At 38.2% G+C, this 22,508-nt stretch overlaps 2 protein-coding genes and 1 long non-coding RNA gene across 6 annotated transcripts; 2 read left to right on the plus strand and 1 right to left on the minus strand.

Annotated features, from left to right (window-relative positions):
• Window positions 1-1,327: 1,327 nt before the first annotated feature.
• On the plus strand, window positions 1,328-11,460 carry LOC113763108 (putative GTP diphosphokinase RSH1, chloroplastic). Of its 3 annotated transcripts, none has more exons than XM_027306832.1 (24): window positions 1,328-1,726; window positions 1,867-2,063; window positions 2,827-3,006; window positions 3,590-3,655; window positions 3,927-4,019; window positions 4,139-4,270; window positions 4,363-4,464; window positions 4,552-4,629; window positions 4,745-4,816; window positions 5,581-5,688; window positions 5,891-5,988; window positions 7,159-7,219; window positions 7,312-7,374; window positions 7,496-7,552; window positions 7,642-7,743; window positions 7,919-8,077; window positions 8,240-8,371; window positions 8,450-8,536; window positions 8,607-8,678; window positions 9,698-9,784; window positions 9,868-10,315; window positions 10,641-10,702; window positions 10,795-10,863; window positions 10,941-11,460. In XM_027306832.1, exons 1-24 carry the CDS (start codon window positions 1,702-1,704, stop codon window positions 11,043-11,045), a joined length of 2,655 nt encoding a protein of 884 aa, XP_027162633.1. In that variant the 5' UTR covers window positions 1,328-1,701; the 3' UTR covers window positions 11,046-11,460. The 3 variants fall into 3 exon arrangements, with proteins under 3 accessions (XP_027162633.1, XP_027162641.1, XP_027162650.1); XM_027306840.1 differs by having other exon boundaries at window positions 1,876-2,063; XM_027306849.1 differs by lacking the exon at window positions 7,919-8,077.
• A 1,321-nt stretch (window positions 11,461-12,781) lies between these two features.
• LOC113782590 lies at window positions 12,782-15,858 on the minus strand. 2 transcript variants are annotated; one of them, XR_003469814.1, is made up of 4 exons: window positions 15,224-15,858; window positions 15,038-15,107; window positions 12,873-14,872; window positions 12,792-12,839 (listed from the first exon to the last, which is right to left on the minus strand). XR_003469814.1 is itself a non-coding variant. In XM_027328475.1 (3 exons), exons 1-3 carry the CDS (start codon window positions 15,553-15,555, stop codon window positions 12,923-12,925), a joined length of 2,352 nt encoding a protein of 783 aa, XP_027184276.1. In that variant the 5' UTR covers window positions 15,556-15,857; the 3' UTR covers window positions 12,782-12,922. The 2 variants fall into 2 exon arrangements, 1 of the variants encoding a protein (XP_027184276.1); XM_027328475.1 differs by having other exon boundaries at window positions 12,782-14,872; window positions 15,224-15,857.
• LOC113782604 lies at window positions 14,769-15,333 on the plus strand. The gene is made up of 3 exons (XR_003469815.1): window positions 14,769-14,860; window positions 14,981-15,059; window positions 15,255-15,333. It is a non-coding gene; the product is annotated as an uncharacterized LOC113782604 (long non-coding RNA).
• Window positions 15,859-22,508: the final 6,650 nt, after the last annotated feature.

Genomic DNA, 22,508 nt, shown 5'->3' on the forward strand with positions numbered 1-22,508 from the left:
AATAGAATTATTTCAACTACCTTATCTTATCTACCAAATCTACCATTGTTTGTTAATTATGTTCAAAATTCTTATCCAATTAAACAACCTAATATTCTCTATCTAACGATTTTTAGTTTCTCTTTTCTCCCTTTTTAATGACTTTCACATTTTCTCCATACTTCTCATATAATATATTTCATCTTTTATATTAGTTGGATTTAAAAATAAATATTGTCATTTTCATACATAACAATTTTAAACTAATTAAATTATAGATTCTATTTCTTTTTTGAATGAAATGATATAAGGGCAAAATTATCAAATTAAATTTATTAAACATTCAATTATAAATATTTATCCAATAGTATAACTAGATTTAGCATTAAAATTCAGACATTCATATATTTTTTTCAGTACTTAAAATTCAGCAAATTAATTGTTTCAGTATTCAGATTTCAGATTCAGTTTTATCAAACGGAACCTAAGCCACTTGTGAGTTAGTCAAAACTCAACTCGATTTCGGTTAATTTCATGTTCGAGTCGACCAAGTTAAGTTATCGAACTTAAGCCCAGTATAGAGAAGCTCAACGTGTTAATTCATGAGTCGACTTGGTTAGATGTACGTACGTATGTGTATGTGAATGCATATGTGTTTATATATCCCTCAATATTTTTATTTTTACCAAAAAAAATTGAATATTTTATTCATTTTTAAAAATAAAAATTATTTTTTTTATTTTTAAAAATTCGAGTTGGCTCAAGTTCGAGCTCGACTAGATTCAAAAATGAAATGAAATTCGAATTTAAGTTTTATATTGAAAATTCATCAAGTTCAAATTCGAATTTGAATTTAACAAAATTGAGTGGAAACTCAATTCGATCAAATCAAAACTCGACTCATTTTCAGCTTTACATAGAATATATTGCAAAGATGTCTATCCTATATATAAAAGGAGAAGCAGCGGATTGGGATAAACATTTTTTGCCACTTTATGTACTTTCAGTACTTTCAATTTACTCTCGTTAAAATCACTTATTACTTTACCATCTAAACACAAATTGCTAAAATAACTATATGTAATTATTTTTAATCATAACTAATCTAAACAATCATGACAAAATGATTGCCTCTAACTCTATACTAAGCACTGTAACTAGTAAAACTGTCATTTGATGGAAGGATAGGTTAAAATACAACAATTTGCTTTAGTAATGAAAATATTATACAAAATTAACTGGCAAAAATGCACCTGAATTACGCAGGTATCGTGTTAGGGGGCAACTAGGCAAAAGAAGGAAAAATATCTATAGCAAACGGCTTTTGTGTGGACTCGGCTGAATAATCTGTTTATCCCCTTTCTCTCTCTAGATTATCTCCTCACTCGCACCTCACCCCATCTTCGTTCAATTCAATTCCGCAATTCTGCAATTCGCAAAACCAGCCTCCATAGATATTTGTCTGACCTGGACACCATCATTTCAGAAAAGAAATACTACTAGTAAAGGAAAAAGGGAATGCGAATCTTTTTGATTCCCTGCCCTGCTGCTACTTACTACTGCTATTAGCTAAATTCAACTAATCATACTCTGCTTTCTTTCCATTCCTAACCTTATAGTTAATTGGAGGTCAATGAGAATTGGATTCTGGTTGTTTGAATGTTTTGAGCACCGTTCTGTGCGTGCCTTGCTGTGTTTCCACACCGATGCTTCCAAATAGATATGGCTTCCGCATCCTGTATGTCAGGTCTGTCTCCCCGCCTTCCTGCCTGCCTTGTTTCTTTAGCATTTGTTTTTATTTCGTAGTAGTAATTTATTTATTTAAGGGTAATATGCTATTCCTTCCCCTCCCATCCCCTTGATACGACCTGATTGATTGTTGTTCAGCCCATGCAGTTCCGGTAGAATGTGTGAACGTTTGTAAGTTGTGGAAAGGCAGCGATGTGAGTGGAAGATATGAGTGCAGTGTGCTGTCGTGTGCGTGGAAGGCTCCCAGAGCATTGACTGGTTTCCTTGCCAGTACCGCGAATCCTTCTCCTCTTCAGCTGTCCACTCCATATAGGAGAAGATATCGCTTCACATGTGTAAGTTTTATTAGAAGTATTCTCCAATTCTGGTTTTTGTTGCTTTGGAGCTGGATCACTATTGACTTAAGATGTGTAAGTTCTATTGGATTGTCGAATTTTGGCACTTTTTGTTCCGGAGCTAAATAACTTTTCGTGTACTTTTTCTTCCGAGCTGCACTCTAACCAATTTATTGGATTTTCTTGGAATTAGCTATTGTTCTCTCTACAATTTGGTCGAATGAAAGTTCTTCTGGGTGAAGTATGGCAAGTTTCTATCATGACATGATTGTTTTGGTGTTGCTTAGAGTTCTGTAGCATTAGGAGAATTTCTTCAGAAGTCCAAGTACTTTTGATGGCAAAACTTGTCATACGCATACCGTTGGTTTTGGCTGGTCAACAAACTGAGAATACCTGTATACATTTGATTCGACTGTAATGGGATATTATGTTATACTCTTTTTTTCCTTTGGGGATATTATTAATAGGTGAAGTAGATATTAGGTAATATTAAAGCTTACATGTTATTTTACTGTCTATGGGATGTCCTTTTGCTTTACTATCTTAGTTTACAAAACAACAAGAATGTGTGATTCAAGGGGGAATGAGGTACTTGGGAAACTAAGTTACAAATCTACATAAGCTCCAAAACCTAACAACTTATGTGCAGATACAGTTTGAAATGCTACAGAACCTTCATATGCACACTATTTTATTTTTCTTCTGAAACAAGTATTCATGTTGAATTACTTCTCATGGTGTCTGGATCTTTTACTTGCACCAGGGCTGTGATGCCATGGATTCTGGAGGTTGGTATATTGATAAAACTTCACCCGTTGCACTTGTACAAAAGTTGTTACAGTTAAGTCAACCTCATCTTCATTGCTGTAAGTGGAAGTTGTATTGTTCTTCATCCATGTGTTCTGAATCTTCTGAGGAGATCTCTCCGGGAACTTTGTGGGAGGTATATATTTTTCTTCGCTTTTAACTAGTCTATAGTGTTTTCTCTATCTGTTTGCTTTTGTACTTGTGCAATCTCCCCATCCTCTTGATTCTAGATTATCACAATGTTGATATGCTGCAAATTTTTTGAGTGTTGGTATCTTTTAGGCTGTATGTTTGAAAATTACTTGGAAATTTATTTTTGACAATATCTTTAATGCCAAAAGTGTTTTGGGAATCTAAGGCTGTACATTTGTGGGAAAGCACGTCCTTGTAAATTTATTTTTGATAATACATTTTGATGCCAGATTCTTGTTAGAATGTTAGAAATAACTCAAACCTGTACACCTTTACTAGATTCATCTCTAATTGGAAGTGACCTGCTACCACCTTCTTTTGTATAAGGTTGAGTTCTTGAGCTGCAATTCATGCATTGTAGAAGAGTCCAGCTCTTCTCTTACAATTTTATGGGGCATTGTCCTCTGCCCTTTTGTTATATATCTGACTCATTCTAAGAAGTATCCCAGATGATAGACATTTGCTTTTACTTTTTATAGTCTCATAATGTTGAGATACACTAATTCCATTTGTACTTTTTCTGTCAGGAACTTAAGCCTACTATCTCATATCTTTCTCAGAGAGAACTTGAACTGGTCCGTAGAGCTCTGGATGTAAGTTGTCCTCTCTTATTAAAAGTGTACACTTCCTGAACACTTCGTACGTGTCTTATCTTGGGCTCTTAGTTACTTTGTTTTTCGAGTCTTCTCTCATTCTCTTCCCTTCTCCTTCCCTACAATTTGACTCACCTCATGCCATTGATGGAGTTAGATATAGTGAGTAGCATTTACTTGGGTCAAGAAATGAGGCTATTTAGACCTATGTATAGTACCACCACTTTTGCCTTTTTTTTCTTCCAAAATATATCAAAAGGATCTCTTGCAGCTGGCTTTTGAGGCACATGATGGTCAAAGAAGGCGCAGTGGGGAGCCATTTATAATTCACCCAGTTGCGGTTGCACAAATTCTAGGAGAACTGGTGAGAGTTGCAAAATTCCAAAAAGCTAATGTAAATTCATTTTGAAGAAGTATGGCACTTAATCTGGAATCTTCTTATTCTACATGTAATCAACTTCATTCATGTCTACTGCATTTTAGGAATTGGACTGGGAGTCAATTGCTGCTGGTTTATTACATGACACCGTCGAAGATACGAATGTTGTTACTTTTGAAAGACTAGAGGAGGAGTTTGGTGCTCCTGTTCGCCATATTGTAGAAGGGGAGACTAAGGTTCTCATCTCTCTCTCTCTCTTTCTCTTGCTGATGTTAAGGTGGGATCTGTTTTTGGATATGCAAGTTTTTTATTGTATTTGGTGCTTTAGGTGTCCAAACTTGGAAAGCTCAAGTATAAGGATGAAGATAATTCTGTACAAGATGTCAAAGCGGATGATCTTAGACAGATGTTCCTGGCCATGACTGAGGAGGTACTGCTTAATTACGTCTATTCATACTTAATTTAGATATTTTATATGGTTTAGCAGACCCTGACATTTAAAATCACTACCTTGCAGGTTCGAGTTATTATAGTCAAATTAGCAGACAGGTTACACAATATGCGTACTCTTTCGCATATGCCTCCACATAAGCAGGTGGTGCTGATATAGTATTATATTTATCCGTTCATTCCTATTGTTATTTCTTGATGCATGCAACTTTTCATTTTTGAATTGCCTAATTATGCATTATATCATCAATTTTGTGCAGTCCAGTATTGCCGTGGAGACACTGCAAGTGTTTGCCCCACTAGCAAAACTTTTGGGAATGTACCAAATCAAGGTGTGCCATTGCTTCCAACTAATGCCTATAGAGTGATGGTTAAACTTGGAATGCCAACTACAATTAATGTAAATATGGCTGTCAAAATTCTGTCATGTAGTGGGAATAAGTGTTTCAAAATAATTACATTTTCTTTCTTTTTGGAATGCCATTCCTAGCCTAGTTTCTTCGTCTTTTCCTCATGAGCTGTCCTTTTTCTTAATGAGTTGTCAAATTCAATAATCTGCCAAAAACTCTTGGGGTCTTTGATAGTCCATGTCCTTCAGTATCTGTCGCTTGATTTTTTTTCTCTCTTACTAGCAGCACTGCAATTGAATAAGATTGAGCACCAGCTTCTTCCTCTTTATCATTATATTTTAGTCACCTTTCTATTCAAAGAATATTATTTTTGTTGCAATTTTCAGTCCTCTTGTACTCATCCAATGTTTTTTTTTCATCTTTTTGTGCTTTTCATCCATGTGATTGCTTTGAATTTATGTTTGTGTCCTTGTCCTTGTATTATGTTCCTAACAATTTGGTTGCCTTGGTTCTCTTGCATGGTACCCTGATCCCCTTTCAGGATGCTTTTTGTTTCTTTGAAAGTTGAGATAATGTTATGAGTTTGTTCTTCATAATCTGTTAGAGATCCAAAGTCTTAACTGACATGTTAGTATTCATAATTTTTTTTTGCGTTTCTGAGGTTTGCCTTGTTTAGTTGTTTCCAACATTGATTAGAGTTGCAACTTTGTTTGCACCGTCTTAGTATATCAACTTTCTTCTGGCAGTCGGAGCTCGAGAATCTGTCGTTCATGTACACAAATGCGCAGGATTATGCTAAGATCAAGAGTAGAGTTGCAGAACTCTACAAAGAACATGAGAAAGAGCTCATAGAGGTAAATTTTGCTTTATGGTGCTATCAAACTGTTGAATGAATCTGCATTATACAGACTAGCAATTCAATCACTTGGCATTTTTTATGCTTTAGATGCTCCAATTTTCAACTCTTGTTGAAATTTGCAGTTGTAATAATCCTCAACTTCCATGCACCCACTTTTACTTTGTAATTTTTGCTAAAATCTTCTTTTCTTTTGGAAGGCAAAGAGAATACTAATGAAGAAAATTGAGAGCGATCAATTTTTAGGCCTTATGACTGTGAAGACTGATGTTCGGTCAGTATGTAAGGAACCTTACAGGTAACCCATTTTTCATTTTGTAGTTTCAGTTCTATTAGTGTTAATTAGTTTGGTTATGCTGTCTTCATGGATGCTTCAAGTGCTTCCAAGAGGGTTGCAGATTTAGAGTGACTAAGAAAGGGTGAACTAGGAGATGTTGCATTGACATTTTCATTACTGATTTACTTTTGTACCTCTTTTTGTTTTCTTCAGTTTGTGTGCTAATGGAAAATACTTGTTATGTTCAAGATTCATTTTTTCTATGAAAACAGGGATGGTTAGTTTTCCATTATACCTTAAGGTGGAAAGTTTAATATACCATATTTGAAAAGATTCTTAGATGTAACACCATAGTTTCTAATGTCTGCCAAGGAAGAAAATTGGGACTATTTACTAGCTTGCTTGCTCACAGCCTTAAACCATAACTCTTTACTATACTTGTTTTGGAAATTTTACAGAACTTTAGGTATATAGGAGACCTTGTTTTCCCTAATATCCTTTTTTTTCTTCTTCTTGTCATAGTCAACCTTTATCATGCAGTCAAAAGTCTAAAGATATATTAGTTTGCTGATAAAGAAGTTGCAATCTACTTAAAGTTTGTGGCTCTGACGTGATGTCCATTTTGCACAAGACTAGGCACAAGTTATTTGGACTATATGTAGGTAGCAAGTTTGAGGCAAGATGGTTGGGTGCGTGTTACAAACTTCTTCTTCAAGCAAGTTGATCTCTTTTCAATATGAAGTTGAAAATATGAATTTGATGCAATATATTTGCTTCCAGCACATATTAACTATGAATGGAGATTTTTGGTAATATTATATGGTTTTATCAGAGTTCAGCTCACTCAAATCTCAGTTTAGTGTGCATCTTTTCCTGCTTTTCCAACTCCTTGATCTCTACAGGCTCCACCCCCACCCATACCCTCAAAGAAGAACTAGAAGTCAAATAGAATATTTAGAGAGATAGTAAGCCCTTACCTGAAGAAAAGAGCTCCTAGTCCTATGTTACAAGGATTGATTCACTTTGATTGCTGTGCGGGAAGGTTGACTTCATATCAGATGACCATGATCAATTGCGCTTAGCTTATTTTGTCCCCGTTATTGTTGGTCAACTATATTCATCCTGAATATACAATTTAATGCTTACTTCATAAAGATGCCGTTTAACAAGTCATTGATGTCTTTTTTGCAGCATCTACAAAGCCATAGTAAAATCTAATGGTTCAATAAATGAAGTCAACCAAATTGCTCAGGTGTTCTTATGTTCTTGGGCTTGTTAATCCAATTGAAAGTGATTTAATATGTGGATGTGATCATTGGAACTTTTGTACTTTTTGGTACCCAGCTGCGGATCATTCTGAGACCAAAGCATTGTGTTGCAGTTGGACCTTTGTGTAGTGCACAGCAGGTAAGCTATTGCCACATATATATTCTGTACATCAGCATTTACACATATTTAGGTATTTATACTAAATATCTCTTTGTTGTAATTTACTAAACAGCTCACTGTTGTCATTATTTTACTTCAGATATGCTACCATGTGCTTGGGCTGGTACATGGAATCTGGAACCCGATTCCTCGAGCAGTAGGATCCTGTGCTATTCTTTTCCTATTGATTTTTTCCTAATTATTGGAAAATTGGTTAAAATTGTTGCCAATACCCTTCTGTGACAGATGAAGGACTATATTGCCACCCCAAAGCCTAATGGGTATCAGAGTCTTCATACAACTGTGATTCCATTTCTGTATGAAAGCATGTTTAGGCTTGAAGTCCAGGTTGGTTCTGGGTTTTGTGAAGCCCTTGCTTCTGTTTTTCCTTTGGTTTGCACTTCTAGCAGATATATTTCATGTAATCAAATTGTAACTAAGTACTTATCCTTCATTCTTTCTAAATGTTTGCTTTTAGTAACTTGCTGGGAATTCATTAGTGGTTTTAGCATATGCTTTACAGATACGAACTGAAGAGATGGATTTGATAGCTGAGAGGGGTATTGCTGCTCATTATAGTGGGAAAATTCTTGTAAATGGTTTAGTTGGACATGTAATTCCTAAGGGTGGAAGTTCAAGAGGGAAGACAGTTTGCCTGAACAATGCCAATGTTGCTCTCAGGGTAGAATATCTTTTCCTCTGCAAAATCATATAATATAGAGGCACAGTTGTCTTTCAAGATACTTGTGTTAGCAATAAGTAACAAAGCAAAGTTCTTGCTAAATGCTCCTGTTTTACCCATTTAAATACTAATCCTGTGGTAGAAGTCCTTCCTCTCCTTCAGATTGGCTGGCTCAATGCAATTAGAGAATGGCAAGAGGAGTTTGTTGGAAACATGAGTTCAAGGGAATTTGTGGACACCGTAACCAGAGATCTCCTAGGCAGTCGAGTTTTTGTTTTTACACCAAGGGGAGAGGTAAAAAGAAGGAATGACTTCACATAAACAGATAATTTGCTTTTTAATGCCTCACAGTTTCCTTTTGCATGGGTGCAGATAAAGAACCTTCCCCGGGGGGCTACTATTGTTGATTATGCTTATATGATTCATACGGAGATTGGAAACAGAATGGTTGCTGCAAAGGTATAATTCTTTTGTTACGTTGGGTTGTTCTCATTTTATGTTCTAGCTGATAATGTATCCTTGTTTTCAGGTCAATGGAAATCTTGTCTCTCCATTGCACATACTGGAAAATGCTGAAGTTGTCGAGATAATCACCTACAACGTTAGTATATCATATTATTGACACTTTTCCACCTATCTAAATTATATGATCCCCATTCTTGGTAAATTAATTTCAGTGGTCTGCAGATAGTTTAGGGTGGCTTCCCTTGCTGTCTGTTTGTTGACAGTATAATAGTTGTGACTTTGATTTCCTCAGATTCTTCCTCCTCCCAGCTTTTAACTGAGATAATTTGGGTTTGACAAAAACTAAAGCTTCTATGTGCTTGTCATCAAAGTTCGGGCTAGAAGTAGCTTTTCAGCGGGGGAAATAAGATGTAAATTACTGTTCCACAGTATTGTCCTCATAGGAGACCTTCTAAATTTCTTAAACTCTTATTCGATCTTGAACTCATTAAAGGATGAATGGGTATAGTTGGCCCCCCTTTGTTGTTCTTATTGCTGTGTTAGGATGGTGGTGATAGTGTTCCTTTCTCTTTTCTTATTTACTCTGAAACGCAGTTTGCCAGTTGAGTCAGAATTATATTTCCATTCGTGGGGCCCTTGTTTTACTTTTCTTCGGTTACTTGGTAAGTGATTTGTTAGATGTGGAAAGGGCTGAAAGACTTGTAGTTATCAACTTGAGCATTGCCTTAAAAAAATAATAAAAAGGTTGGTTGAGGTTGATCCTTTTAAGGAGTCAAACGAAGCTTGAACAGATTCTAGTGTTTACACCTTGTTTGCCTTGGTTCAATAAGCATAGAAATGCATAATTACATATGGAACATCCAAGTTACCTGAGCTCGGCTTTAATAGTAATCAAGCCAAGCTCGTAAAGAAATCAAATCAAACTTGAACGGTATACTGTCCATGGCTTGTTTACACTCATAGGTAAGGTGCCATTACCCTGAAACCACTATTTTCAGACTAGGAAGTTATTAGTATATCCTGGAAGTTTGAACATAGAACTTCATTGCTTTATTTCTGTTTTCTGTTATGTCTACATTGTCTGTTTTAATTAAATGTAATGATGCCTATATGCTTTGGATGTACTGGTGGCTAAGTGGGGTTCTACTTTATCAGGGGCTCTCAAGCAAGTCTGCTTTCCAGAGACATAAACAGTGGTTCCAACATGCAAAAACTCGAAGTGCTCGACACAAGATAATGAAAGTATGCTTTTACTTTGTATTGAAAATGGATGAAATTTTTTAATCATTTGCCTTAGTTCTTTTAACCTGGGTGCATCTTTTCAGTTTTTAAGAGAGCAAGCTGCACTTTCAGCAGATGAAATAACTGAAGACTCTGTAAAGGAATTTGCTGCTAAATCTGAAGAAGATGGGGATGTAGAGGTCTCGGAGTACTCCAAAGGAACCAAAAACACATGGGAGAAGATCCTCAAAAGTGTTATGCAAGTGTCATCCAGAAATATGCGTGGTAATCCAATTCAGTTTCAGACAGGTATTCAATACCCTAAGGTTAACGGGAAACATAACAAGCAAATGCAGCACGTGAGTTTGAAGACCACAGGAGAGGTATTATCACAAGGAAATGGAATTGCCAAGATGATACATGCTAATATTCCAACATACAGGGAGGTGCTGCCTGGCTTAGGGAGCTGGCAAGCAGCAAGGATTGCATTTTGGCACAACAATGAAGGTCACTCTATCCAGTGGCTCTCTGTAGTCTGCATAGATCGAAGAGGTAACTTTTGCTCTGGTGAGATTTTTTGCTTGCCAATTGTCCTGAGATTCAAAAGAGGGATGCATGTTGATGCAATTAGTGAGGCATGGAATGTTAACCTTATCATTGACTCTTCTTAGAGTTATTCGTTCTGCATATTGCTGAAATCAAGGCAAGATAATGCACCTGCTTCCTTCTTGGGTTGGGTTTTGGTTGGGGATGGAGCAGCAAGGAACAGCTCCCAAGTATATTGGTTTATTATATTGGCTTTATTCACCCATCGCAGCTAAGATTATCAAGTTTTTGATCCTACTAGGTTTTAATTAACTTGAATTTGTCAAATCAGGTATGATGGCAGATATCACATCAGCTTTTGCAGCGGTCGGCATCACTATATGTTCTTGTGTGGTCAGTTGGGAATCTTGTCTCGTTTTTAGCTTCTTGAAGTATCCTTACCTTGGATTGCAATATCTGTTAGACTGATGTTCAAATAATGGCAGGCTGAAGTTGACCGGGCAAGGGGGATGGCTATCATGTTGTTTCATGTTGAAGCCGACGTTGATAGTTTGGTAAGTTACATAAAAACACCTGTAACCAGCTCTGATCTCTGTTAAGCTAGATGCACTTTTATTCAAATTCTCCGCAGGTCAGTGGCTGCTCAAGGGTGGAACTTATCCTCGGTGTTTTGGGATGGTCGACAGGCTGCAGCTGGCTTAGCCCATTGCAGACCCAAGAACTTCTAGAATGCTAGTGATTCGTGATTAGAGTTGGTCAACCACCTACTGATGCTTCAGAAAATTTTGTATCCAGGAATCAAGAAGGCTCTCTCTCTCTCTCTCTCTCTCTCTCTCTCTTCAGCAGTATACCTTGCTTCTCTCAAAATTGCTTTCATTTTATACTTCGAAAAGGGACGAGCTCCCAAACTGAGGTGGTTTTTGGAGTCGGGGGATTGTATATAGAGAGGGGAGTACGTAGTGAGGTTATACTTGTAAAGGCAGTAGTATAAATAACAAAATAGCTGTAGGAAAGACGAAAGGGTGACACCATTCATTGCGTATGGATCCCGCCCCTTTGTGACAACGTTCATTATCTGTAACCTTGCCAATGCATGAGAAATTGAGATTCAGGCTGTCCAAGTGCCACTGTCTTCTGAAGTTTTTGAAACACACAATTCAGAATTTTTTTTTGTTAAATATTAATGTTGTCACTATCTCATTGTAGTAAATATATGGCTCATAACTCGACTATGGGTTTCTTGGATAATTAGGGTAGGCAGCAAAAATTTACATGGAACATATAGAATTAAACATGCACAGAGTTTCCGGGAAAAGAAAATGGGGTCGTGGTAAACTCTAAATTGACTATCACAAGTGGCAACGAGGTAGAGCCGTTTTTCTAGTAGTTTATGGTTTGTGTGTTGAAACTTTTGTAAGTATGATTGTAGAATCATATTCAATGATTTGAACAGATTTCCAACTGGGCTATTTATATATTTCGAGATTGACTGTAGTTCACCAGTTTGTGATTATTTTCAATGAATGACAGATCAGTTGACGACATGGCATCGCGTTGCTCTTGTCTAAGCCAGGAAAGTAAAGGAATTTTAATGCCCAAAACAAAGAAACTGATGAGAAGAAAAATGTGGCGTGGGTACTACTGTTGGGAAATTAAAAACGGGGTGGACACAACATCTGTAAGTTTAGAACGGCGTCTATGACGCTGGAAGTCTTTTTTTTTTTTTTTTTATTATCGGAACGATAGATGTCCTATAACCTAATCTAACCTAGTCTAAGGGGAAGGGGTTCGATGTAAGTACAGACTCCATCGATGAAGGTCAATTAAGACCGCCACAAATTGTGACAAATTTGTGGAAGGCAGGGATTGAATCCCTGACCTCCAGCATCACCTTTAATGGTGATGACCACTGGACCAAATGGCCAGTGGCCTGTGACGCTGGAAGTCTCTCTTAACTTATCTTGCTAGAACTGGGAAATTAAAAATCGTACGATTGGAAAGAGATCACGTGCTCCCTTAAATCTGACATCCTATTCGAATAAAATAGGTTATTTGAGTGGTCTTCAAGGCTCAAAAGGAAACATGTGGTCCGGGTACTACCGTTGGACGAATTCATTCAATTTGGGTGTGACAATCACCTTTTTTTTGTCTTTTCTATTTTCAATAGAAGAGAAGTAAATATAAGAAGTGAGGTTGGAGAAGGAGGAATTTGATTCAAAACTTCTGAATCTTGGGTCTCAATCTTAATGACTAATTCGAGCATAACACGATCGCTTTGATGTAACATAAATTCGAGACTTTCATTTTTTTTTTCCTTTTTTGTTCTGAATAAGTGGATTTCTTTGATAATTCCAGCGTTACTGCCCTCTTTCATTGTAAAGGAGGACTACCTTAATCAACGTTTTATATCAGTACTAGTACCATCTTTTCTGCAACTCACAATTGATGTGAAGCAATGAAGCGTTGGTAAAGTAATCAAATGCTCGAAAATAAGTTTCACTGATAAAAAGTTTTTTGACGATTAACTAGTTTTTGTCTCTTATTATATAGTGAGCACCCCCACTACACATTCTGCATATATAATATTTCAACTGAATGTGAATGACAACTGCTTCAAAATCCCTGAATCTTGGAAAGGATCTTAATCAGGACGACTATGAGAGAAATCTTCAAGAAGGGCGGGCCAAATTGCCAGAAACAGAGTGACCATGAGAGCGCCAGGATAGTTGGTATAAGAATTCTCAATTTCTGTGAGTATGTTGTTGGTTGATGAGTCTGCTCCGCAAGCTCCAGCATAACCCTCTCAAGAAAATTCAGTTTTGAGTTGCTTTTACAATCATTCCCATTTCGGATGCTCTTGTCAATGATGCCATCATTGTCAATGTTCTGAGGGCACGTAGGTACTTGTGTCCTTACATTTTGATCTTCCTCCATGTGCTGTTCTTCTTTCTTTCCATTGATTTTCAGTTCTTTCACCTCCGCACATACTTCCTCCAATGAGTCCATGGGCCAAATTGGCTCAGCATTGGATTCGACGGAGGAGTCTCCTGTTCCCTCCGAACTATCTTCCACTTTGTCAGTCATATTTGCCTCATCTGCATCATCATCTCCTTCATCATGAAGGCTATCTTCCTCTGGCCTCGTTTGATTATGCTCTTCTATAGTGACATTGTCTGCATAATTCACCTGGGATCGACCCTCAACTTCCTCCAGTTGTTTTTCATTGTCACCATTGAGATTTTTCTGTATTTCAACAAACTGCATTGGTGAGTTCTCACTCTCTATAACCCTGTCGTCTGAAGCTGGTTCATTTACAATAGTCTCCTTCCTTGCTTCAGCGGCTTCAGCAGACAGCTGAAGTTCTGTAAAGCCATCATCACTTCCAATCTCAGGCTTCAGCAGACGGCTGAAATCCTCACATGTTTTATCCTCAGATGTTAGCTCATCGAAGACAGAGTTATCTTCGTGATCAACATTTGAAAAAAATCCTGGTTTTTCAGTATGTAGCTTTTGTTGGTTGCTAGCTGAAGCAATATTATGTGGGAATTGAGCTGACTCACCATTTGCTTGACTTTCTTCGCAGCTGATAAGCTCAGTGTCTCTGGCTTCAGCTTCCTCCATCATTTCATCTTTCTCCTTTACTTCAGCAGATTCAGTGGTAGGCGAGCCAACAAGGCATCTCGTTTGGCCTTTTTCGGACATCGAAGTCACTGTACCTCTGTGCTCGTCTAAATCAATGGCCTCAAGAGTATCATTCCCTTCGGTTTCTTCATTGGCTCCAATGTTCAGTAAGCTATCATGATGATCGCATTTGTTTTCTTCTTCTGCCAACATCAGAATTTGAGCATTGCCTTTGCCCTGATCTTCATGACTTACCTCAAGTTTTTCATTTCTACCATTCACTCCCAAATTTTCAGTGCACGGTGAACCATGAACTAGGGTCATCTGGGTCATGGTGTCACCTTTGCCCTGCCCCACAATAGCCGCTTCAAGCGCTTCAACCTTTTCGATCACTTCCACTGTTTCAAAGGCCAGACAACATTCTTCGCTCTCCGGTCTTTGATCTTTGGTCGGGAGTAGGTTGGCGCTGCTCTCACTTTCTTGATCACAATGAAATGGATTCTCTTGTTCTTCACCGGATTGCAATAATGTACCTGTCCTCTGCTCTATCTTAGTTGTTTCTGCTGCGTCTTGACTATTCAATTCTCCCATATCCTTATCCGAGGAGCAATTACCGTTCTCCAGTTCCATCTCCTCTCCATTACCGTTCTCCAGTTTTTGTTTTTCTTTTTCTGTGCCTTTATCAACAAGAGCTGCGTCAACCGGATCATCTTCTCGAATTATCTCAATTTCTTCCCCAGAAAAGCGGTCAGCAACTTGCTTCGGCTGATGCAGCGCTTGATTTCCAACTAGTGGCAATGGAGATTCTTCCTCCTTGAGGGGAGATGCGTCGAACTGCAAGCTGCTTACCAGTCCGCCGGGAGAATTTGAATGTACAAGTTGTTCAGAATCAGCTACGGGATCCCCTTTTCCATCATCAGCTTGAATCTGGTACTTTTGATCCTGTATCAGATTAATCTAGTGTCAGAAATCTTCTAGTCTTATGCATCAGGGTCACTTTGTGTTATGACAGTGCTTTCGATTTTTCTTTTCCCCTTCGTCCAAGTGCAGGTTTCACGTGTTTTGTCTCTACAATTGAAGAACAACTCAAGACATAGTACTAATTACCTGGATGAAGCTTTGATCTGAGGTAACGGTGTTATGGTTCTCATGTATTCCAGTCTTTGCTGTTCCGTTACTAAAAATGGCAAATAAACAAGCGGAAAAAATCAGCACAAATAATGGAATCAGACTGAGGAAGGGAGAGATTATCGAGTAGAAATGGTAGAAAAGGATCTTTCGGCAATTGCAAACCTCAAGTTTTGATGCGTATCCGTACATGCAGGAGAATCTGAATCGGGAGCAATAAACTTTAGGCCCTTGGCTTGATTTGTGTTTTTGTCCTCCAGCAATTTGTAAGGAATCTCAGCGGATGGAGTTGACGGATCACGGCTGCAATTCTTGATATTACTGGTGGACTTTTGGAGCCGCCTCCTGATGAGGAAAGCTGCAGTAGCACTGGCTACTGCTCCGCCCAAGAAAATAATTCCAACTCCAATCCCTCCACCACCCCCGGCTTTGCCTATTCTGCTGATCACAGTCTTGTTCCTTCGTTGCTTGGGAAAGGTGCTTTTGGGCGCCTCCATCTTCTTCTTCTTGATGATTGTTTTCTCTTTTGTATTTGTTGCTCCTCCTAAAATCCTAGTATTAATTTTCTTGGGTTTTTTTTTCTTTTTATTGGGTGGCTCTGCTAATCTTCTTTCATTTCATTAAAATGGTGGTTGGTTTTCATTAAAATTGCATGCTGTGACGGCAGGGAGAGAAGGCTCAAAGAGAGTGAGGAGAGAATTGGTGAGATATGATGAACTTTTTGTTGGTTGTTTCAGAGCGGACTGAATCTTCCCTTCCGGCGCTTGAAGCGGACAAAATCATGGTCTACTCTCACTAGTTTTCCACTGCTAGCCGCTAGGTGCCAACTTTTTTATTTTTTTACCTTTTAGCAGCTACTTCATGTTTGGGGGAAGCAGCACTGAAAAAAAAAAAGGTACTCCCTTGCAAAGGTTCAATCAACATTATAGGATCTCTAGCCATGCGCTGCACGCGAGCCGGACCCCCAAAAAAAAAAAAAATAAAATAAAATAAAGCCAGCCAAACAAGTCCTATATATGTCACGCGATGCGCGAGGTGGAAAAATGGCAACGTCAAATCAAACGCAATGACGAAAAACACCTGGACTGAAATAAGGGGCCTGTTTGGAACCTGAGTTTTTTGGGAGTTTGTCTAAAACTTTACTGTAGTGCACTGTAGAATTTTTTGAAAAAATTTTGTAGAAGTTTTTGTAAGGTGAAAATTTTTTTTGTAGAAGTTTTTGTAGAGTGAAAAACTTTTTTTTTTCTTTTCTTTTTTTCTTTCTTTTTCTCTTTCTTTTTCTTTTTCTTTTTCTTTCTTTCCTTTTTCTTTTTTTTTTCCTCTCTTCTCCTTCTTCTTCCTTTTTCTTCTTCTTCTTTCTTTCTTTCCTTCCTCCCCGTTACCTCCTAGCAGCACTCACGCCCACCCCTCTCCTCCATTTTCCCTTCTCCTCCCTCCACCTCCCGCCACCCCTTGTGCCCCTTCCCCCTCTGCCACCACGATGCCCTCCCCCCCGCCACCCCCTGCCCTTTCCTCTGCCAGAGCGACCCCCTTCCCCCGCGCACCCCCTGCCTTTTCCCCAGCTTTTCCCGTCACTCCCCCTCCCTCCGCCACCCCTGCCCTTTCCTCTGCCAGAGCGACCTCCTCCCCCCACGCACCCCCTACCTTTTCCCCAGCTTCTCCGGCCACCCCCCGCCCTTTCCCCAGCTTCTCCCGCCACTCCCCTCCCCCCGCCACCCCCAGCTTCTCCTGCCACCTCCTGCCCTTTCCCAGCTTCTCCCGTCACCTCCCCTACGTGACCTCCTCCCCTACCACCCCCCTGCCCTTTCCCCAGCGCAACCTCCTCCCCCCGTCACCGTGCGGACGGCGCTGAAATAGTCCCGCGGTTCCGGCAAAAAGCATCGAGGAATTTGGAGAACTGGCAATGCTTTGTCGTGGAGGATTTGCTTTTCTACATCCAGTTGAATAAGGAAACCATCACGTTGAATTTGATGTCCAATTCCTCCATTCTGCACTTTTTTTGCCCTTTTTTCGGCTTTTTTGGGCTATGATTTTGCTTGTTCGATTCTTGGGCTTTTATGTTCATTTTTTGTGTTTGAAAATGAAGGATTTAAAAACTGCCAGAAAGGGGAAGGGGGAAGAGGGCGGAGGAGGGAGAGAAAAAAAAATTGTGTATGGCCGGAACTGACCGCCGGAATAGTAACCGGCGCCGGAAGTGATGGTGGAGGTGGTGGCTGGCGGCGGACGATGTGGTGGGTTGGGTGGTGGAGGAAAAAGAAGAAAAGTTGAATGGAAAGTTTTTTGTGTATTTTTGAAGTGTGTAGGTAAAAAGTTTTGAGAAGTTTTTTGGGGTTCCTGTAGCAAAAGTTGTTAAAAAACTAGTAGGTAAAAAACTGGGTCAAAAAACCCACTTCCAAACAGGCCCAAGATTTGGAAACAAAAAGAAATGCGCTAGCCTTTAAAGATAAGTACACATGTGACATGACAAGACAAATGGCAAAGTCTACAGACCAGTTATTAATTTTTAATTGTGTACAAATTTGAAGATGACACATCTTAATTTGACTTCGGCCGATGCAAATAAATCGAGTAGTTTTGACAGGTTGAATTAAAATAATGTGAATTGGTGGGAGAATTATCGACAGAACCGAACTAGGGTGGTGCGAACCTACGCACCCTCCTACTATACTTCTATTTGATGTCTTTTTTTATTTTTTATTTTTTTGTGTTTTTTTCAAGGGTAAAAGGTCTGATGGCTCTAATGTGTTGTTGGCGCATTTGGTCAAGCCTCCAGTCGAAAAGTCTTCATCCCTTCGATTCCGCTATCGACTTCCTCTTAGGATTAATTACAGTTTGCTCCCTTCGTTGACTGATCAAATGTTAATGATAAATTTTTCATTCAAAATTTTAATAAAATAACATTAATGTCCTTACATAATAGTTCTAGAATAATGTTATATATTTAATCGGAATATGAAACATTTTATTAAAAAAACAACACAAAGTCACATGATTTAAAAAATAAAAGATGGTATAATACCAAGGAATTGAAAAATTGTATTGTGGAGAAAAAATTTAAAAATTCTTAAAATATCTGCACAAGTTTTCCATCGCTTATCCTTCTTCCTTTAAATTGTAAAGAGAGATTGATTTTGATAATTTTCATTTACCTTGTAGCTTTTGCAAAAATCTCATATAAAACATATTAAAAGTGTTAAAATAAAAAAAATATAAGCAAACAACTTTCATTCCAAATGCACTGATTAATTTTTATTTCATTTAAATTAAGTACTGCTATCGGCATTGAGATAAATACATTGAATTGCTTAGACTTCATTTTTGTGAATCCTCTAACTCATTTTTGTACTAAAAGATCAAAATGCAGAGTGTAATTGTGTTTAGATGCATTTAGCAACTATTAAAAAAATAGGTATTTATATATTACAATTATTATGTGTGTTTAAGAATTAATTAAGAATATTTTAATCATAAAAATATATAATTTCATCATAACTTCGTCAAAATGTTGCCTAAAAAGGATGAAGTGTATACATTTGAAGTTTAGAGGGGGGTAAAGTATTATAAGAGCTCGAGTTCAAGTGAGCAGAGTGTAATTAACCCTTCTTCTTAGTTCTTATTTGTCCTTTCCTCCTGGTGATTCCCGAAGCTGCCTGGCACCTACATACATGATTGATGCTACAAACACCCTCGATATTAGACGCATTGAGTTTTCTTTGTTAACTACGGTTTACAGCACCCACCTACCCACCCAAAAAAAAAAAAGAGAGAGAGGGACGTAGAGCAATTTCTACTTTTGGCACTTAGTGGCTTTGTGGTGCCAATTCCAAGATTCCCACCGTTACATTTGTTGCAGCCTCCCTGCGTTAGATCCCCGAGAAGATGTCTTCTTGTTTTATCCTTCTATCCAAATTTCGAACGAGGATCACGCCTTTAAAAAAAAAAAAAAATAATCATACAATTCCAACAAGGAGAAAGTTGTTAATTGGGCTCTTTTTTTTTTTCGATAGGATAGACTAGAGTTGCTATTGAGCCGGGTCGAACTCGAGTAGCACCATACTCGAGCTCGAGCTCGATCAAAATTTGTGCTACTCGAGCTCGAACTTGATCGATGAAAAATTTGGACTCGAGCTCGACTCATTTGAGCTCCCACCCTACTAATTTTGTGATCCCCTGACCTCCCACCCTACTAATTTTAGTGGTGACCGCTGAGTTTAGGTTTTGTTAATTAGGCTGCTAGCATGGGAAACAGTGGTCTAGCAAAGGTGTTTACTAGCGTGTGCAACTGCAACAGCGAAAGAGTTGGGCGAGAGAGAGAGAGGATATAAAGAAAAACAAAGCAAGGTATGAATGCGATATAAAATTATCAAATACATAGGAACCAGCAAAGGCTTGATTGAGTCCAGAGGACCATTAAACGCAGTTAATTCTAACAGTAGATTAATACTTTTGCATTCTTTGATGTTGAAGAAAATACCCAACCCCTCCCCACTCCCCAAAAAAAAAAAAAAAAAATTCCACGCACACACACATACTACCAGTATTCTTCAGGATGCGTTTTAATCATCCGGCATCAGATTGTGGTCAACATGATGGTTGTTTGTATTGTTTACCTGCAGCTTAGAGTGCCATGCGCGTGTTTGTTGCATAATTTTTATTTTCTTGGTTACTGTTCAGTGATATTAAGAGACTAACAACTCAAACAGGAACCATTAGAAAATATTTTTCGCACCTCTAATTGATATTAGGGTTGTTGGATGTCATTGTCCAGAAAATATAGGTAACAATACTTTTAGTTTAGCCTGAAAACGATAAACCATTAGTAGTAAATTAAATTTTACGGTGATGGAATGAGACAAGGTGCAGCAACCCCAGAGTTCGATTTATGGAGTAGTAAATTAGGCCTTGAACAGCTAGCTAGCTTGGATGTGGTGGGCTGGGGATTCAATAACTTTTATGTGTGGTGTAGTGGGGAGGAAGGACAATCATTGATTGAATTTAAGAAGAAGAAGCCACCGATGATGGATGGCAAACACCAAATTGGGTCCTGATTATTGCTTGGGCCAATATCCTTCCTTGTTGCTCCACTATTCGTCTGACATATTGATTACTGCAGGACGCAGGAGTTGTAGGTGATTGAACTCTGAAAGCCGACTCTGGGACACAAGACAGGGCTTGGGTTATTACTCAATACTCAATACTGGACGTCCAGAGGATTCAGCCCTTCAACTTTTAGTTGGGCCACAGGCTGGACGCCCAAGGCACCCAGTAGTGTAACCTCTTGGGGTTTTGTTTTGTTTTGTTTTGTTTTGGGGCTTGGGGGAGAAATCAAATGGAGGAGTTTCTTTACAGTAAGAAAAAATAAAAATATAAACAAGATCAAACATCTTCACAGCATTTAATGAAGATCGAATACCTTGGGAGGAAAATACCTGTTTCGTCCCTCACTTTTTGACAAAAAAAATAAAAATAAAAACTTTTTTTTGTCCCTCATCTTAAAATGAAGTAAATTATTCTCTTGCATTCTGAAAATGAAAGAAATTAGTTTCACAATCACAACCTGATATAGATTTTGGGGATAAAATTGGAACATCACTTCAGATAGAAAGGTTTTTTTAATGTAATTTTTTTTTTAAAGAGAATGGTTTTTTTGTTTTGATGTTATAATTTAATTTTTACCTCCTTATGCTGGCTTAATATCATTTTCTCAAAAAAAATAAATTTTTTTACATGGAAGCATTTGTTTTCTGAAGTTATAATTTTAAGTAAATTTTTTTTTTTTTAATGTTGATGTAATGTCACGTGCATATCAAGCGTAGTTAGATTTGAAGTGAAGATTTGAATGTAATGACACCCACTCAGTCAGAAAAAAAAAAAAAAAAAAAAAGATTTGAAGTGAAGAAAACTAAGGTGATGTTCTAGAAGAGGGTTAATTCCACTTTGTCCCCCCAAACTTTGGACGATTATCCACTTAAGTCCCTAAACTTCAAAATGGGACACTTAAATCCCTAAACTTATAAATACCTCCCACTTAAGTCCCTGAACTTATAAAATGGGACACTTAAATCCCTAAACCCTTATAAAATGGGACACTTCGACCACCAACGGCATTCAGAATTTGTTAAAAATTTTCCTTAAGTGGGAGGTATTTATAAGTTTAGGGACTTAAGTGTCCCATTTTGAAGTTTAGGGACTTAAGTGGATAATCGTCCAAAGTTTGGGGGGACAAAGTGGAATTAACCCTCTAGAAGATGTACCTGCGAGGGACAGAACAAGTCACTTACTCTGTTTTGGTTTGTGCAGTGTCAGTGTGTGGTGGAACTTGGAAGTATAGAGTCTATAGAGTATAGACTGGGGAATTGGAAGCGTAAAAGAAATCCTCCTCTTTATGGGCTATCCCAGCCAGCCTGCCTGCCTGTCATTAGTAGCAATCCAGGTCCAGCTTAGCTGACGAATCTGGGTAACGTTGAAATTAACAAAACAAAATCAAAATGGGGAGCCCTTCCGGTCCGATGGGTAGGACCTCTTCCCCATTCAAATACGTCAGCGCATCGGTTAATCGGCGTCTTCGGGTCCAAATCCAATTGCTGATCATTCATTCATTCGTTGGTTCATGTGATGTGCTGCCCACCAGTTTTCAGGTTTACGATGTGCTCCCTATCCCACGTGGCAGCGCTAGCTTTCTGTTACTGTAAAATATTATTAGTATTATTTATTACCAAAGGTTGACCCGCATTTGGCGAAATGGATTTGCTGACTAAATAAAGGAAGTACAGAGTGTGTCCGAAGGTTCGATTGCTGTCCAGAACAACAATCACAAGTCACAACCTCCACCTCGTTTTCTTCTAGAATAAATAAATAATCCAACAATTGTTTGTTTATTTATTTAATAATCTGGAATGTGCCTGCAACGCGCTAGGGAGGGGGCATGTAATCAAACTTCTTTCCAAGCTCGCTCGTTCAACTGTCGCGCCCGGTGCTTCTATTTCTAACTTTTTCTATTCTTGTTGCCTCAAAAAAAAGAAAAAGAAAGCCTTCCCTGATGCTGCTGCACCGCTGTAAATGTCAAATACAATTGACCACATGAGCTGTAAAATGTAAAATACTCTTCTAGTTCAAAAAATACACATGTAAGATTGACCGCACAAGCTTTTTCGTTTTATGAGATTTTCAAATTCCCATCGACCGCTGGATTCTTTTCATAGGGCTTGAAAAATGAAAATCATGAGAAAGAAGAGGAACGCCATAGTTTGAGCCTTTTTTTTTTTTTTTTTGTAGGAAATAGTATGAGCCAATTGTCACTCTTAAATACAAACAAGCATTGCAGGCAATGACAACCATTTCAGCAGGGTTAGACAGATTATTATTGCGCTATGTACATTAGGATTTTTTTTTTTATAAGAAAAAATTTGGATGAGTTCAGTTTCGATCACTGTTATAAATCAAAACATGC

The sequence above is a fragment of the Coffea eugenioides genome, chromosome 1, assembly GCF_003713205.1.
Source record: "Coffea eugenioides isolate CCC68of chromosome 1, Ceug_1.0, whole genome shotgun sequence".
Lineage (NCBI taxonomy): Eukaryota > Viridiplantae > Streptophyta > Magnoliopsida > Gentianales > Rubiaceae > Coffea > Coffea eugenioides.

Excerpts from the sequence above, each read along its gene's own strand:
- LOC113763108 (XM_027306832.1), top strand. The coding sequence starts at position 1,702 with ATGGCTTCCGCATCCTGTATGTCAG. Across the intron at positions 3,007-3,589 it reads CTCCGGGAACTTTGTGGGAG|GAACTTAAGCCTACTATCTC; the intron begins GTATATATTTTT and ends TTTTTCTGTCAG. Across the intron at positions 10,864-10,940 it reads AAGCCGACGTTGATAGTTTG|GTCAGTGGCTGCTCAAGGGT; the intron begins GTAAGTTACATA and ends AATTCTCCGCAG.
- LOC113782590 (XM_027328475.1), bottom strand. The coding sequence starts at position 15,555 with ATGGAGGCGCCCAAAAGCACCTTTCCCAAGCAACGAAGGAACAAGACT. Across the intron at positions 15,108-15,223 it reads GATACGCATCAAAACTTGAG|TAACGGAACAGCAAAGACTG; the intron begins GTTTGCAATTGC and ends TGCCATTTTTAG. Across the intron at positions 14,873-15,037 it reads CAGATCAAAGCTTCATCCAG|GATCAAAAGTACCAGATTCA; the intron begins GTAATTAGTACT and ends AATCTGATACAG.